At 42.0% G+C, this 15,561-nt stretch overlaps 1 protein-coding gene and 1 long non-coding RNA gene across 3 annotated transcripts in view; one reads left to right on the top strand and one right to left on the bottom strand.

Annotated features, from left to right (window-relative positions):
- Positions 1-4,021, top strand: part of LOC140216701 (uncharacterized) — a 30,276-nt gene extending 26,255 nt beyond the window's left edge. Inside the window, exon 2 of the long non-coding RNA XR_011893334.1 lies at positions 1,420-4,021. This is a non-coding gene — a long non-coding RNA (uncharacterized lncRNA). The remainder of the gene's footprint in view (positions 1-1,419) is intronic.
- A 1,430-nt stretch (positions 4,022-5,451) lies between these two features.
- On the bottom strand, positions 5,452-14,758 carry LOC126544150 (uncharacterized). 2 transcript variants are annotated; one of them, XR_008608744.1, is made up of 5 exons: positions 14,309-14,758; positions 12,604-12,979; positions 11,236-11,409; positions 9,171-9,284; positions 5,452-6,041 (listed from the first exon to the last, which is right to left on the bottom strand). XR_008608744.1 is itself a non-coding variant. In XM_050191384.2 (4 exons), the coding sequence occupies exons 1-4, from the start codon at positions 14,527-14,529 to the stop codon at positions 5,709-5,711; spliced, it is 1,104 nt and encodes a 367-aa protein (XP_050047341.1). In that variant the 5' UTR covers positions 14,530-14,758; the 3' UTR covers positions 5,452-5,708. The 2 variants fall into 2 exon arrangements, 1 of the variants encoding a protein (XP_050047341.1); XM_050191384.2 differs by lacking the exon at positions 9,171-9,284.
- Positions 14,759-15,561: the final 803 nt, after the last annotated feature.

Genomic DNA, 15,561 nt, shown 5'->3' with positions numbered 1-15,561 from the left:
GCTGGACTGCATGGTCGATAAAACATGGCGCCACCGCCACGTCACCCGAGGTATGCGTCACCGACGGTGGTTATAAAAACAGGCTGCCTGGCTGAGAAAGGTCGCCTTCTACCTTCCGCTACTGGGACGAACCTAGCGTTGGTATGCCCGTCCGCTGCCATCGTTAGTCGAATAAAGAAGCGTTAAGTTTTTATGTCGGGATTCGTCCTTCGGCAGACACGACATCCCTCAGCAGTATAACAGCAAAAGCTTGGTGGCACAACCCACCACCCCGTTCCAAAGGGGACGCTGATAACATCCATCCACTCATCCATATTGCAAATATATATGTACATATAGTAACCTTCAAACATAGTTAACATGCAATATTTTGTAAAAGAAGCAGACAATTATTTTTATTAAACCTACGTTATTAAAACCTGTGCTTTATTACTTGAATAAAGGTTTGGAGACCTCACTGACGTGTGATAAGCAGCAGCCCACTGGTATCGATTGCAGTCCGTGCCGTTTATCGATTCAAATTGTACGGCGGCTATATTTGCGAACGGGGTGATCGTTCCCTTTGTGCAGCATCACACAGGTTCTTTTTAATTTGAAACAATCGTATCTCAGCCAGTTAGTGCGTCCGACATGCGATAGCCACTACCAGGCAAACGTGTTTAAAGACTGAATTTTATCAGCTGCGGCGTTTCACTGGCGTAATGGCTACATACATGGCTTCCGTAGTCAGCGATCTGCCGCGTCTGGCCGCGTAATGACTGGCTGCTCCAAAAAAATTTACTAGCTAGCGTGAAAACTCGTCGCTCGAACCGAGCACAGCCTGTCTGGAAACTACTTAAGAAAGCGGATTAACCTTGCAGCCTCTGGGTGTGTGCACCGGCGAGTAAAAAAAGGCTGCTTCGCATTTTCAACTTTAAATTTCTTAAGGTGCGAGCCGGATAAAACACTCCTGTAGTAAATGTTTTTTTTTCAAAGTGTAAAATCATAATAAAGTTATTGCTCTTCAAAGGCAATTCAAACAAGGCTCTCATTATTTTGCCATGTTGCTAAAATTCCTAACACGGAGTACAGCATAAAAAATAAAGTTCTGGCTGTGTCTGCATCAATGATACACTGCGATAAATCCACAGCACATTAGTGCAAGTGTACTTCCGGTGATAGTTTGATTAATATCATTTGATACATATTAAAATTCCCTTTTATTACCTAGTAGCTGGCAAAAAAATTTAATCGAGGCTTCACTAAGTACAGCCCGCACAAGGACACCATTGAAAGAAATGCACACTCAAAACAGTGTTGTGTGTGTCTGCATGCTTTTCTGTCATGGAGCGTTTTGTTCACTGTTCTTAGTCATACATGAATCACAAACTCACCCACGCTTCCACCATAGTAATTGAGGCTTTCTTCTTTTGCCTCCAGCCTCCAAGATGCTGCTCATATTTGATCACCACTTTCGACTCTACTGTCTCTGGACGTACAAGTCAACAGTGAATGCGTCACCACAGAACCAGAATCCTCGCAATTTATGTTTATGAACACTTCAACTAGAACTGTGATTTATTCATTAATTGGACAAACTTTTGTTTCACCATTCTTTGCTTGCATGTTTGTCCTGGCTTCACGATTTCTCTTTTCAGGAAGAAGGACAAAAGAGATTATTGGTTCGCAAGCTGCCCACGCCAAGCCATAAGAAGCTCAACGGTCACCATAATGACAACAGGTCTTCTTGAACTACGTGCCTCACCATTAAATGTTTGCAAATTTACCAGATAGAGGGCTGTGAGCACTATCAGGAAAGCAGCAGACTACAGTTTTGTGTCGTACCGAGCGGGAATGCCAAAATTTAACATACAAGCTTACTTGATTTTAAGGGCATTTTATGACAATCGGAGAAGTAACAAGTTGAGTCCCAACTTGTTTCTTTTCTCGTCATGTAGCAAGCTCCTACTTGGTAATGCAAACTCTGTCATCTGCTATTTGCAAATCAGATTGACGGACATTACCACCAAGTATCACATGCTCCCTCATAGCGTTAATTTGTTACATGAAACTGCAAAGAATTTGAAAGCCTTCAAAACCGCTCAGTGCAATTTTGAGGAGATGATGCTTCATGTTCACTGAAACTCTGGCAGTCACTCTTCACTTTATTATTCTATTTTTTATTTAAGATACGCTCAGGGCCATAGCCATTAAAGAGGGGAGTGGGTACAAAGCAGTAGAGTAAAACAAACGAACAATAGCAGTGAGTTCTGGTAATACAATAATTCTCCCGATTATACAGTTTCAGCTAATGTTTTGCAAAAGAAGTTTGCTATCGGTGATGGCTACGATACTTGAGGGAAGGTGGTTCCATTCCTCAGATGTACGGGGGATGAAAGATTGAAAGAAAGACTTCGTGTATCAAGAATCGATCCCCGTGTTACTGCGATGACCGATGCAGTTTGAAATGCACTTGAGGCCGCGGTATGAAGTCGTCGTGAAGTGTAGTACGACGGAAAATTTTATGAAATAGCGAAACATGGCAACTGCGACGACTACCTAGGGGAATAAGTGCTGGTTAGTTTTATTAAGGTTATACTCACGGTACGGTTATAATTAGAAAGAATAAAATGAGCAGAATTATTTTGTACTAGTTCAAGTGAAGTAATAAGACTAATGCGACTGGGATCCCATATTGCAGATGCCTATTCAAGTTTGAGCGTATTAGCATCTTGTAAAGGTGTAGTTTTAAAGTAGACAGTGCTTTGGAAAAGTTGCACTGTAAGTACCCGAGCAGGTGAATAGCATTGTTAATGACATACTCCATATTGGTCCAATTTAAATTATTTGTAATGTGTACACCAATATATTTATAGGACATGGCGAAATCTAAAGGAACATTGTTAAGATGGTAAGTGATAGGATTAGAATTAGATCTGGATATTGCATTTTTAATTTATTAACTACAAAAGGCTCATGTACAGTTTGCATGAAATCAGTAACTAGGCTAGCCCGGCACCGCAAGAGATGGCTAGAACAGGCAACTTCACACAAGTGGCCTACTCCACACTTCTCAAACATGACAAACCAATAAAATCAATTTTTCTTTCTCTTCAAACAGCAGATGACGTACCTGAGGACAGTGTGTTCACAAAAAGGTTTTGGAATATACTCGAAGTTTGGCTTAACATTCAGCCAATCAACAGTGGACGAGCAAGGGAAGCCTCAGCATGGGAATTTATCTTCGTCACAGCCCTCACAAATATGTTTTAGTGTTGAAACGTTGGATACAGGCTGAAGCTTCCCTTGCTCACCTCTGTTACTCAACTGAAGTGTTCATCTCCTTATAACCTTTTTGCATTGTTTGAACACGCAAACTGAGATGCTTTTCAACATGAAACCGAAAATTTCATTTTACAAGGATCCGTGGAATTAGTTGGGCATACTTATATGTTTATTTATTTAGTGTCCTTGTTTATACAAAATATTTGCAGAGGTCTTTGTAAGCGCTGTCATCCCCATAACGTTCCTCGCCTTCCTACGGCTACTCCACTTGTGTGAAAGCCTTTACTGCTGCACCTGAACACTAAATGTGCAGCAGAAATATCAAGAACACACAATATGTGATCTAAAATTTAGCATAACGTTTTTTCCCATCTACACTTCATGCCTATCGCCAATGTGTTGTGAAAACAATGCGACATTGCAGCTCGAGCTTACCTTACTGACAGTACATCTTTGCCGAGCACTTATGTTTCTTTTTTTAATCTAGCTGAAATGTCTGAATCACGTCAAACAGAACTGTACGCAACACGAGTACGAATGTAGCCGAGCACAATATCGTTGTACTTGCTTTAGTGGCACGCCAAACACGATCAGAAAACTTCGCTCGGTTTCAGTTTTTAATTCCATTAAATAGATTACTACCTGTGTTTCTGTATGTTGTAAACTCGGTGATTGACAGCATTAGCTCCACCTGACCTGTACGAAAATTGTGGGCATGTACTGCTTTTCACGATTGAGATTAAACAATGTAAGCTTACTTATCTCACGTGTTCTTTTGCCAGTTGAGGCCTCCCAGTCACCTGGCGATTTAATAAGGGTATCGGTAGTCATTTTAGAGTATCGTGCGCACGAACACGGCTCCGAAAGCGGTAGAAAAACGCCCAAAACCAGCGAGCGAGCAGCACAACGAACCCCACCAGCCACTACTGAAGGGGGCAAATTGCTCACTACGCAATGATGATGATATTAGGTTTGATTTTGCCAGCGCCATCTCTGTCGCATACTTCAGTTCACAACACCACCGCTATTCTTATTTTCATTGCACCGTGGAAAGTAGTTTCCCTTCTCTAAGTTTATATAGGTGTTCTGCTTTCATGTTTTGTAGTTCCTTTATTACTTTATTAGGTCCTTTGTTGGAAGATCTTACCTACTAGTTCCCTTACCTCCCACTTCAATTGCTGTTTCTGAAACGAGCCTAGTCTGCGTTTCATTGATTACCTCTACGTCATACTCATCTTTATTCCAAAGCTGCATATTTGTTTGCAAGCACCAGCCTTGATTGGTCCGCTTTTACCCTTACTGCATCTAGGTTGGCCTGTTTCTTCTTGCCTAAATTTGCTTTCTCTCATCATATCAAGGAAAATTTTAGGCCTCACTAACCTATGATCACTGTTGATTAATGAAAATTATCTAATTAGGCAGAATGAAATAACCTGAGTATGTCCATGCAAGAGCAAACAACATTAAGTTGGTTCTGTCCAGCTACATGGCATTTGCATGTTTTTATTGTTTGGCTCAAGTTACGTGGAACACCCTGTATAGTGAGGATGCCCGACATGGGTGCCATGCTAGCAGACTACGGCTTCTCGCGGCATTTCTGGTGCTCATGAATGTCTTTTGAAACTTCACATACTACAAGCAGTCTATGTAAAGGTACCCTAGATATTGGGGCAAGTACTTTTATATGGTGAAGGGCACGTTTACAGTAATTGAGAGCAGCTAACAGCAGAGCAGTACTGCCATCTTACTCAAGTTTTTCACAAATGAAATAGTTTTGGAGAGCACAAAGACATACCTGGGATGCTTCACAGTCATTCACGGTACTTACCTTTAAGTGCCTGATGAATGAATGTCCGCCATGGCGGCTCAGAACCTAAGTTCTGCTATGGGGCACGAGGTCGCAGGTTTGATTTGCAGCTACGACAGCCACATTCTGATGGGAGTGCAGTGCAAAAACGCTCATGTACCAAGAATTAATTGTGTGCACAATAACAGGTTAAAAACCCAGGTGTTAACCTGAAGCCCTGCACTATGTCGTCCCTCATAGTATGTACTGTGTTGGTTTGGGCCATCAAACCCCATTGATCAATCACTGACGGCGATCATAAGTAGTCAGGTGTGTTTGCTTTGAATAGATAGCAAAAAACATACTGCCGATATTCAGTGAATATTAGCTGAGGTCACCAGGAAGCTTCTAAACCACTTTATTTGTACTATCTGACACGTCGAATAGTATACAATAAAACACAAGCATGAGTCTTAAAAAAATTGCACTCCAATGTAACTGGATAAGTCAAAAGTGATTGTGAAATAAGCAGAATAAAAGCCATTAATATTTCTCACTATTTTCATTGTTTCCACGCAGACCACACAGATCTGGCAAGTTGTTCATTTTAGTGCATGACTATTTCGCATTAAAACCATCATGAAAAGACTTAATGCCTTTAGGAGAGGCAGCCGTGCATGTTGCCATAGCTTTTTATCAAGGTAAGCAATTTATCTAAATCCCTGCTCATAATTGTGACACGGTGAGCATGATGAGCGAGAACATTAGAACCTTCCAAGAGTGCCACAATGACTGCTTCACTGGCCTCATGGAGTGCTTTCAGGGCCAGTTTCTGCATCTTAAAATCATCACCAGTTATGCGAAAAAGAATCTCGCGCACAACACGAGCAAATGGAAGGCGGGGGATGAGTGTCACTGTAGATGACCGATGACGGTCAATCTCTCCCAAGATTTTATATCCTGGCTTTCTCACAGCTTTTTTTGGTGCAACCTGCAGGAAACAAAGCACCTTGATTACAATGAAGCATGTAAATGCTTAAATGTCATTTTCACAAGCCCTTGTAAAAATTGCAGCTCAGTGCCTAAAAAAGCTGCATTAAGTTTCATGCTTAAACTTCACTGCCTGTATTCCTCCTATCCAGAAGCCAAATTACATGCAGTCATCTGCTGGCAGCTCAAATAACTTTACGGCACTTGAACGCAAAGATATAAATTTTAATGTATGAGGTTACAAATAGAAGAATATCTGGCTGAGCTGAAATGCTGTGGCCAACCAGTGACCCATGATGCATTCAATGAAAGCGTTTGCATTCTGTGTGCTGCATGACCCACTGGCAACCAACACACAAAATGTGTCTAGGCTGTTCTGCCATCTATGATTTTAAACAAACCATTATAACTGTCTTTTTGCATTATTAGAAGGGTGGCACTGTTGAAACAAAGGAGCAGAGTGGCAGAAGTATATGAAGTTGGACTTGGTGCACACAAGACTCTACAGTGCTGCACTGGCTGCAACTTGCAGAATCTCCTCCTACCATCTAGATGGGCTGTTTTGTTCGCAAAGCGGTAATTACATCCATTCCAAAACGAGTAATTAACAATCATGGGACTATGTTGCTGGCTACAAAGAGCTTGCACAATGCCTGTACTTTAACTCATGGAGTTTGGTTCTCGCATGACATCAAAATTCAAATATAGGAGCATGACACGGGTGGCACAGTCAAATTGAGAGAAGAGTTAGGTAAGTCCTAGACTGTAAATTTTTAAGATCGTTATTGTTCAAGGTATGGTGCTCAAAACTTGTAAAGACATGTAATTTTATGTGCTTATTTCGAATATGAGCCCCATCTTTGTTTACCTAATGTTTTAATTTGATGTGTCTACCCTAGAACAAGAGTTGCCAGACTTCCAGAAAACTCTCCCGAGTGTTGACACCAAAAATTTTCTGCAAATCTCAGAACTTTTACTCTAAAGTAGACAGAACAACAAGGTTGGGCTTGTTTGATTTCTTGAACAAAGCAAGAGCCATTGATACGCTGTTTAACAAAATCTAAGTTTTGCAAAGTTCACAAGAAGATAGTCAAGAAAATTTGCATGTAAATGAAATGCTCCTCACACAGATTCAAAACAAGCCTGTAAAGTCAGATATATATCTACAAGCTTACTGCAGAATAACTAGAATAATAAAGATTAAAAACATTTCTATTCCAAGACATAACTCTCCCTTTTTTTAAGGAGTAGTTATCTTTAAGGAGAGTTTAAAGTGACACAAAATTTGTGTCATCTTTGTTTCTTTATTGGATAGCTGCCGACTCAGTAATTACGCTATGGAGCCCAAACTCCTCAATAGTGCAAGACATAATTACACTGCCTTTTAATGTGACCAGTTCAAAAGTGCAATTGCTGACTGAAGCACAAATTCGGACGTGAAAAAGGAGACTATTCACTTCACCAAAACTTGATGTGGTGGTCTCGTGGTGCCAAATACCACTGATGCATATACACACACAATCACCGTGCTGCTGAAAGCTTAATTCATTCAGCACTCGAAAGGGCAAGATAGAGAGCAGGTTCCTCTTTGTTTCCAAGAGAAGTGTACAATTCGAAGGGCCAATTTGGCAGCTTTTCGCAACATAGTCATTGCACAGCCTTCAATCCCTGCACCGGGCTGACTGGAGCGCTCTTCAGCTGTTTATAATACCACGCGAGCACCTCAGTCACTTTTTGTAATGTGAATAGCCTCCTATTTCACATCCAAAGCAGCTACGCTGTAGTTGGGTATTTTGAACAGGTCACATTAAAAGGCGCTGTAACTCATTATTTGTGTGACAAATAATGTGACAAGAAAAAAGTGTGACAAGATTTTTATGTCGTTACTCCTATAAGATTGCACATTAATAAAGAATGTTGAAAGCGTTGTGCTTCCTGAAATGGTGCAGCAAGTTCAGTGAAATAGGCTGCCAACATGCACTGGCAGAGATACAGTTAAACCTCGATATGAAGTCTGTGAAATGAACAATTTGCTTCGTTATATTTAAATTTCGTTGTTATTGAAATTCTACCCTTATTGGAAATTAGTACAGTCATCGAACGATCTTTATTACACAAAAAGGGGCCGCACAATTTTCCGAATTATCGGGCAATCGAAAAAAGCAAATTTGAGAAAACCATTAATTTTGATAAATTTGGGAGTGGGCGACGAATGATATGGTTTCATGCCACGTACATCAACGATATGTTCACATCGGCAGTAGAATTAAGTGAAGCGAGCCACGCTTTCGCGTGCACTCCACCTCCACCACTGATAACATCGCCCACACTGGGACGACGCTATCAGTAAAAGCGCCGGCAGCGGGGAGCGAATGCCTCGTCTGCCTCTCGCTCCAGCGGGTGACTGAAATTCGAGATTACGCAACCTCCAATACTAAACGCGCGTCAAGACATGGTGCCATGCCGTCGCGGCACACCCACTATTTGCACACGCGGCAGGTTACCTCTAATGCAGGGCGCACGGCTGCATATGAGTACAACAACACTTACAGTCCCGCAAGGCCAAGATGTGCGCAAGAAATCAAGACATGCGCCAACTTACCACCCGCTCTGCCCTGCCCACTCGCGCGAGCTTTATCGCGTTACCGCGAGCTCTATTCCCTCCCCCTCTATCCCTTCGCTAGCGCGGGAAGGCGGCACTCGTGAAGCCACCATCTTTCTTGTCTTGTCTCACCCGCGCACACTTTCACTCTTATCGCACTTGGACTTATTACGAAACATGGTGCGGATCCACTTCCGCTCGCGCTCTTGTTGAGCGGCTTGCGATTTGGGAGGTGCGTTTACAAGCAGCTGCTCGCAATTTAATCATTTGACCATCTGCAGCCGCAGAAGTTTCTATTATCTCGGCATTCCTTTGCAGCGGCAGTGAAATTTCGTTACGTTGAACTCGCATACAAACACACTTCGTTATATTGAGGTTCTAAATACATGGTGTTAAATCAATTTGGAGTTTTACGTGCGAAAACCACAATTTGATTATGAGGCACACTGTAGTGGGGACTCCGGAAATTTGGACCACCTGGGGTTCTTTAACGTGCACCTAAATCTAAGTACATGGGTGTTTTCTCACCTCACCCCCATCGAAATGCAGCCGCCGTGGCCAGGATTCGATCCCGCAACCTCGTGCTTAGCATCCCAACATAGCCACTATAAGCAAGCACAGCGGGTCTAAATGCATGGTGTTCTGTGGACAAGAGATTATGAAAAGTTAAGTTATATCGAGAATTTCGTTATATTGAAGTTCTTTATATGGAGGTTTAACTGTATATTTCCTGTCATTAAAATACTCATTCCTCCATGTCTACTAAGCAGCAAGGCCTTATTAACAGAGGATAACAATGGCATTTTCAAGATTGTACCAGAGGTAACACCACGACTCAGCAGATGTTAACAGGTGACTCCAGATGGGCCTTTCGTCTGGGATGAGTTGTGCACCTGTGAGCAAAAGTATATGAACCCAAGAGTTTCGAAAGAATGAACACTCACCACAGCCTACACATGGAAATTATAATTGAGGACTGTTGTTCAAACTTGAACTTGTGAACACCACAGTGTGCTTGTCAGTTTCAGGCTGTGCATCTCAGTTAAGGAATAAGGCTTTAGAGCAACAGCTCTACTACTACAGGTACAAACCCAGAAAACACCTGGTTCCGTAAATCTGACCGTCAAGCTCAACCAAGGTAAAACTGGGACTTAGCCTGCCACTACCAGAAGCTGCTGCATACACCGCATGGGTGGCCATATTTTGAAAGCAATCTGTGATGTGGACAAAGTGCATGGTTAAGTGGGCCTCATCTTCAAAGCGATCTGCGATGTGTATAAAGTACACTGAGTGCTGGTAGCTTCGTATGCGCTATGCTTTCAACACTTAGCTCGTGTTGGCGCGAGACGCAGCATGAAGGTCAATTCGCTCACTGCTGATACCCTGCCGAACAGCGTCTGTGTCCTTTCCCAAAACAAGCAAAACCGTGCTATCGCTCAACAAACTTGGTTTAACTGTGTTCAACCACGGCAATTTTTCAGCAAGCCCGAGATTTTTTTGTACCTTTCCTCGTGGGTGTTTGCATACGTCTATAGTGCCTCAGGTACTTCAGGTGACACTGACATGCATGAGCCACTTTGAACCCGAACACTACCACTTAAAATTCCACAGTGGATTAGAAGACCTAGTTTAAGATAATGTAGATGTAGAGGAGACTGTGTAAAGTTTGTTGTTTGAAATACGAGGGGAAGCATCACAACGAGCTTGCAAAAATAGCCATTTCTAACACTGGAAAATAAAGGAGAGAGAAAAAAAAAAAACATGGTCATTACTGCTCACCAGAAGTGATGCATAAACTAACGTGCGGCTCCTTGGCATGGCCTCAGCAATTGCAATGGTGTAACTGTGCAATCTCGGAGGCCACACAGCTATGTAGTGTAGGTACTACAGCCACCGCAGTGTGCCATGACTAGCCCTCTCGCCACCGATAGACAAGCCAGCCCGAGCGCCGGCGGCGTGCTGAAAAATCTCTGATGCAACGTGCTTGGACTTGCATCATCTGCTTAGGTGTTGTTTAAAGGCTTCTAACAAAAAAAAAATTATACAATTAACAGTTTTGCTGCTTTTCCAACATTGGTTCCAAGGTACATATTACTCATTGATAACAAATTAGCCAAAGTGAATTCAATTTCGTTGCAGCTGACCGTTAAAGGAGGCAAACACAAGGAAGAGCAAGAAGAGACTAAGTGTTGACATTTGCTTGTCTTTAAAAGCAACCAAGGCTATGACGCCCCAGCACAGCACAGTGCTCCAACACGATTTATGGCTTGGTATGTAATAAACAAAGCCTCAGCTCAGCCACTGCTTCAGGTCCCGCCTTCACTTTATCTCCTTCACAACAAGGAGGCAGACATTAAAACATTATTGTAAACTTCTAGTCACGAGGAAAAAAACTGTCATTTGAGTTAAGGATAGTTCTAAGCAATGCTGTTCGTTGATAAGAAAGAAGGTGAAAGCATTTTATTTTAATTTTGGCATTTTATTTTAATTTTGATGCTCTCCCAACCTCTGCAGCAGTTGGAGCTTATTAGTTTGTAATAAATGCACTTTTTATTTTTATGTTCTTCTCTTTAAAAGAAATGTCTACACTCACCTGCTTGCATTTACTTGGTGACCGCAAAGTGGAAGATTTATGTCCTTGCCTTTTTGTGCTGAATTTGACAGCGGACTTTTCTTTTAATGTCATCCTGCCACTTGAAGTTGAGGCCAGTGTTCTCTCACGTCCTGAAGTGGCATTTTGATGACGAGAGGAACCAGATGCAAGACCCTGCAAATCCTCTTAGGTCTTCAATTGCATGTGACAAGGCGTCGCTAACAATGTTCTTTTAAAGATTTGCAGATTTGCAATAAACATAGATATAGACAAGTAAAACCACAGCTGAGAGGATGCTGAAACAAGACAGTAGGGTTCTTATCTCACACCACCAGAGTGAAATGCATGCACATTATGATTTGCAGCATGTCGTGTAACAAATCACAGCCCATGTTGCTTCAAATTGGCAGTCACTGTTGCAGTCATCTTTAAGAGGTAGCTTTAGCTTGAGCCCGACTCCGACGCCACTTATTCAAATATATGTAAAACGCAAAAACATTTTTCTGAGATAACCCCTCGACCGATTTTAATGAAATTTGTTGCATTTGAGAGAGAAAGCATAATTATAGTGACTGTTGGAAGCAGAATTACTATTTAGGGCCTGAATGTTATTAAAAAGATTTTCAAAAATTCGAAAGTTTGAAAAATATAGAAGCACAAAGTTTACAAATTAATAACTCTGAATCAAGAACAGATATTGCGATTCTGTAAATGGCATCCATTAGATCATTCAAAGCGGACAAATTCTATATGTAATTTTATATCTTACGCGAATTCATTAGGTTGTGTACAAGGGTTCTGCAAAAGCTGTATTTCCATATTACTAAACTTTTTGAAATTCGTGCATAACATATCAATTTTGTCCGCTTTAAATGTACTATCAGATGCAATTAACAGAATTGCGATATCGTTTTTCCTTGCTGAGCTACAGAGTTGTAAACTTCATAGAGTCATTTACTGAAAGTTTTTTATTTTTGCAAATTTTTAATAAAACATTTACGACCTAAATCAGAAATTTTAAACCAACAGTCACTAGATTTTAAGTTTTTCTTTTAAATGCAACAAACCTAGTCAAATTTGACGCAGTGGTTGCCGAGAGAAACGAATTCTCTTTTTACATATATTTAGATAGGATCACTCGAGCTAAAGCTTCTGCTTAAGTTAAAACTCTTGACCATGACCTTATATGCTCACAGCTTTTACACTCAAGCCATCTGCAGTGGAACCAAAGCAAAGGAAATACAAAATAATTTTTTAGCTGTTGCAAAACTTGCCAATGGCCAGATTCACACTAACATTCAATAGTTGAAAGTTATGATTTTTTTTTTTCCAATGTCAGTGGTGCTTCCTACCCAAATCATGTCTTACCTGTTGACTTCTAGTAGAAAGCTGCGAACTTGTATTAGCTTGTCCCTGCCTCACTCTGCTGAACCCATCAGCTGACTTTTCTTCAGGTGCACTTTTTCTACCATTTTGAGCATTTCGCGCCAACGAATCAGAAGGAGCCTCTTCACGATGAGAAATACTCCAGAATGACCTGCGAGGTGTTGCAACTACTGGAGTGGCTACTGAAGTCGAATGTGAAGGTGCCCTGGAGCTTGCTACTTTCTCAAGCTCAGGCCTGGACACTTTTCTTGGTGACATTCCTGGAGGCGAGCCAGCTCCACTGATTGCTAGCTTCCTTTTCGTGTTTTCATGTGGTAATCTGGATTTTGTGTTGCCACTCAATGGACTCCGGGGGCTCCTGCGTGACCAAAGGTTTGTGATTCCTCCCGTAATAAAGCAAACAACTGCTACACACACATAAAGCTTCAAAATTATGGGCTTTGTTCTTTTTGCCTACACACTTCATGTAACTTTACTATTGCAAATGTTAGAGGAATATAATGCAATAATAAAAAAATTTGGCTGAAGTGATTTCTGTTGCAGGCTAACCCACCATGTGAGGCTGTTTAATGTATTAACATAAGCACACTCAAAATTCACACAAATTATATGCTTCATGAAACAAACCAAAAGTCACGCAGCCAATACAGTGTACGGTGTTGGCCAGGTTAGGCTGTTGCAGCTTAGTAACTTATAGCTACAAGCAACAGACAGTTATGACACCATGGTGCCTAAGCAGTTCATATTATCATATAAGGCCACAGCAAAAAGCTTCAGCTGAAGGTAGCACCTTCCACGTGAACGAGCTTGTATTCCTCCCATACAGCCCTATTATTAATTACAATTGACAAGAGACAAGCCACATTTACAGTAAGTTATAGGGGATACCAGAAAGGAATGTTCTGAAATAATTTTTACCGTAATTGCACTCATTGCATGCTTAGTTTTCACACAAATAAGAGCAATACTTCTAATCGTGGTAGCACTGAGCTTATTTCCCAGCCCTTGTAGTATCCCTATCATCTTCAGTATCACCTACTGCATTTTAGCAAAAATAATGTCAGTAATACAAGGCAGTGCACAGAACAGCCAAGTCTGAGGAGCAATATTTGCTCCTTTTTTTTTCGACTCTGTTGCATAGAGCTGGCCTGACAAATTCGTTATCTAATCTTTAGCATAAAGAGCACAATAGAAACTGAATTACTGTTTTAAACTAGCGTTTAACGAAGGCCCCAAGTCAGAATACCCATACGCAATTTTAGGTTAACAGACATGAAATAGTGCTAGTACGGAGTTCAAGACACTCGATCGTCTGAAACGCGCGAGGCGCGTGCTCCGGGCTGCGCTGGCGACATAAGCACATGGTACGTACAAAACCGGCAGAATGTACATGCACGGCTACATTTACGAGATGACATGTCTTCTCTCGGCCTGCTGGTCGCAATGCTTTGGCTGCTGCCTTGGCCGTCAGGAGCGCGTTCTAGACAAGTACCTTGTCTCTGAACAATGCATGAACTAATCTAGTACACTGGAACAAAGTTCGAGTTTCATATATGAAACTTTGAGCACCAATTCTGAGAAGGTTCTGACTAGTGTTGCAGAAGTCGCGGGGCGCTTATTTTCGTTGCGGGGTGCTTTTTTCGTCGCGACGATAGAACACCAGTCAAAACCTTGCATGAACACTGACCTTGTTAGTGAACGTTGCTGAAGCGCCTGCGACTCGTTACCCAAATATTCATTATCACTATCTTTCAATATAGTCGAACTGAGAGACGCCTCCGAGGACGATCTTGACATCGCCCACTTTCTAAGAATTCGCCATTGGCCGCTGCCTGGGCGCGACCGCGACGAGCTTGAGCTGCTGCCTGCAACGCTGGTAGTTGAGTGTAGAAAGCGTTGTGATGACATGTCTATCAAAACTGAGCAGCTTTACTGCGTTGATGGGCATGAGAGTTCAGCAAGCTGCTTGAAATAAGTGTCGGCAGCCACCCGCACCCAACTCTTGCACTTGTTTTGAAGTACGAACATTGGTTGCACTCGCTACTCTTTGCGTAACATATTTAAAAGCCCGCTCCAACAAACGCGGGAAAACGAATGTTGCAGAATATTGCAGAATGGGGCTCTTGCACTGCCCAGGGGGCGCTGCGAATGGATGGATGGATGGATGGATGAATGGATGGATGATTGAGGCTCAACCCTTTGAATCGGGCGGCGGCGGCGCGCGCCACCTAGCCTTTAATGGTTCTATATGCATGCATACCTATGTATTTACTCCTTTACTTTTGCGTTGATATTATCCACCAATCAGATAGTCTCCGTTTAGTTATTTCTACCTGTTCAAAGTCTATTCTACTTTCACTGTCTTTAAAACCCAAAGCTTTGAATAGTTCCCCGTTAGATTCAACTGCAGGGTGAAGTTGTTTACAAGCAAGTATCAGGTGTTCAGCCGTTTCCTCCTCCTCTCCACACGCCTCGCACACCAAATCTATCTCCTGGTATCTGGCTAGGTACGTTTTAGTCCGCAGTACACCTGTCCTGGCTTCAAACAACAATGAGCTTCCCTTAGAGTTATCGTAAATATTTTCTTTGGCTATTTCTTGCTTAAACGTCCTGTATGTCTCCAATACCGATTTGGTTTGCATCTCTGTACTCCACATACCCCTCTCTGTCTCCTTAACCTTTTTCTTGACAGATGATTCCTTACGTGTCCCCCCGCTACTGCCCAAGTATTTGCTTGTCAATTTTCTAGTTCGCTTCCTCCACCTCGTGTCAACATTCCTCGTGTATAAGTAACTGAAAACCTTCCTAGCCCACCGAATTTCCCCCATTTTTCTCAATCGCTCCTCAAATGCTATCTTGCTACTAGCCTCTCTGCCCTCGAAAGAAGACCATCCCAGATCCCCCTGCACTCCAAGATTTGGTGTCTTGCCATGTGCTCCC

The sequence above is a fragment of the Dermacentor andersoni genome, chromosome 1 (genome assembly GCF_023375885.2).
Source record: "Dermacentor andersoni chromosome 1, qqDerAnde1_hic_scaffold, whole genome shotgun sequence".
Classification (NCBI taxonomy): Eukaryota; Metazoa; Arthropoda; class Arachnida; order Ixodida; family Ixodidae; genus Dermacentor; species Dermacentor andersoni.
Note: the sequence above shows the minus strand (reverse complement) of the source record. Positions and strands in the feature narration are given on the sequence as shown.

Coding starts and splice junctions, on each gene's coding strand:
- LOC126544150 (XM_050191384.2), bottom strand. CDS start 14,529: ATGTCATCACAACGCTTTCTACACTCAACTACCAGCGTTGCAGGCAGC. Junction 11,410..12,603: donor TTTCTACTAGAAGTCAACAG/GTAAGACATGAT, acceptor GAGGATTTGCAG/GGTCTTGCATCTGGTTCCTC. Junction 6,042..11,235: donor CACCAAGTAAATGCAAGCAG/GTGAGTGTAGAC, acceptor TGTTTCCTGCAG/GTTGCACCAAAAAAAGCTGT.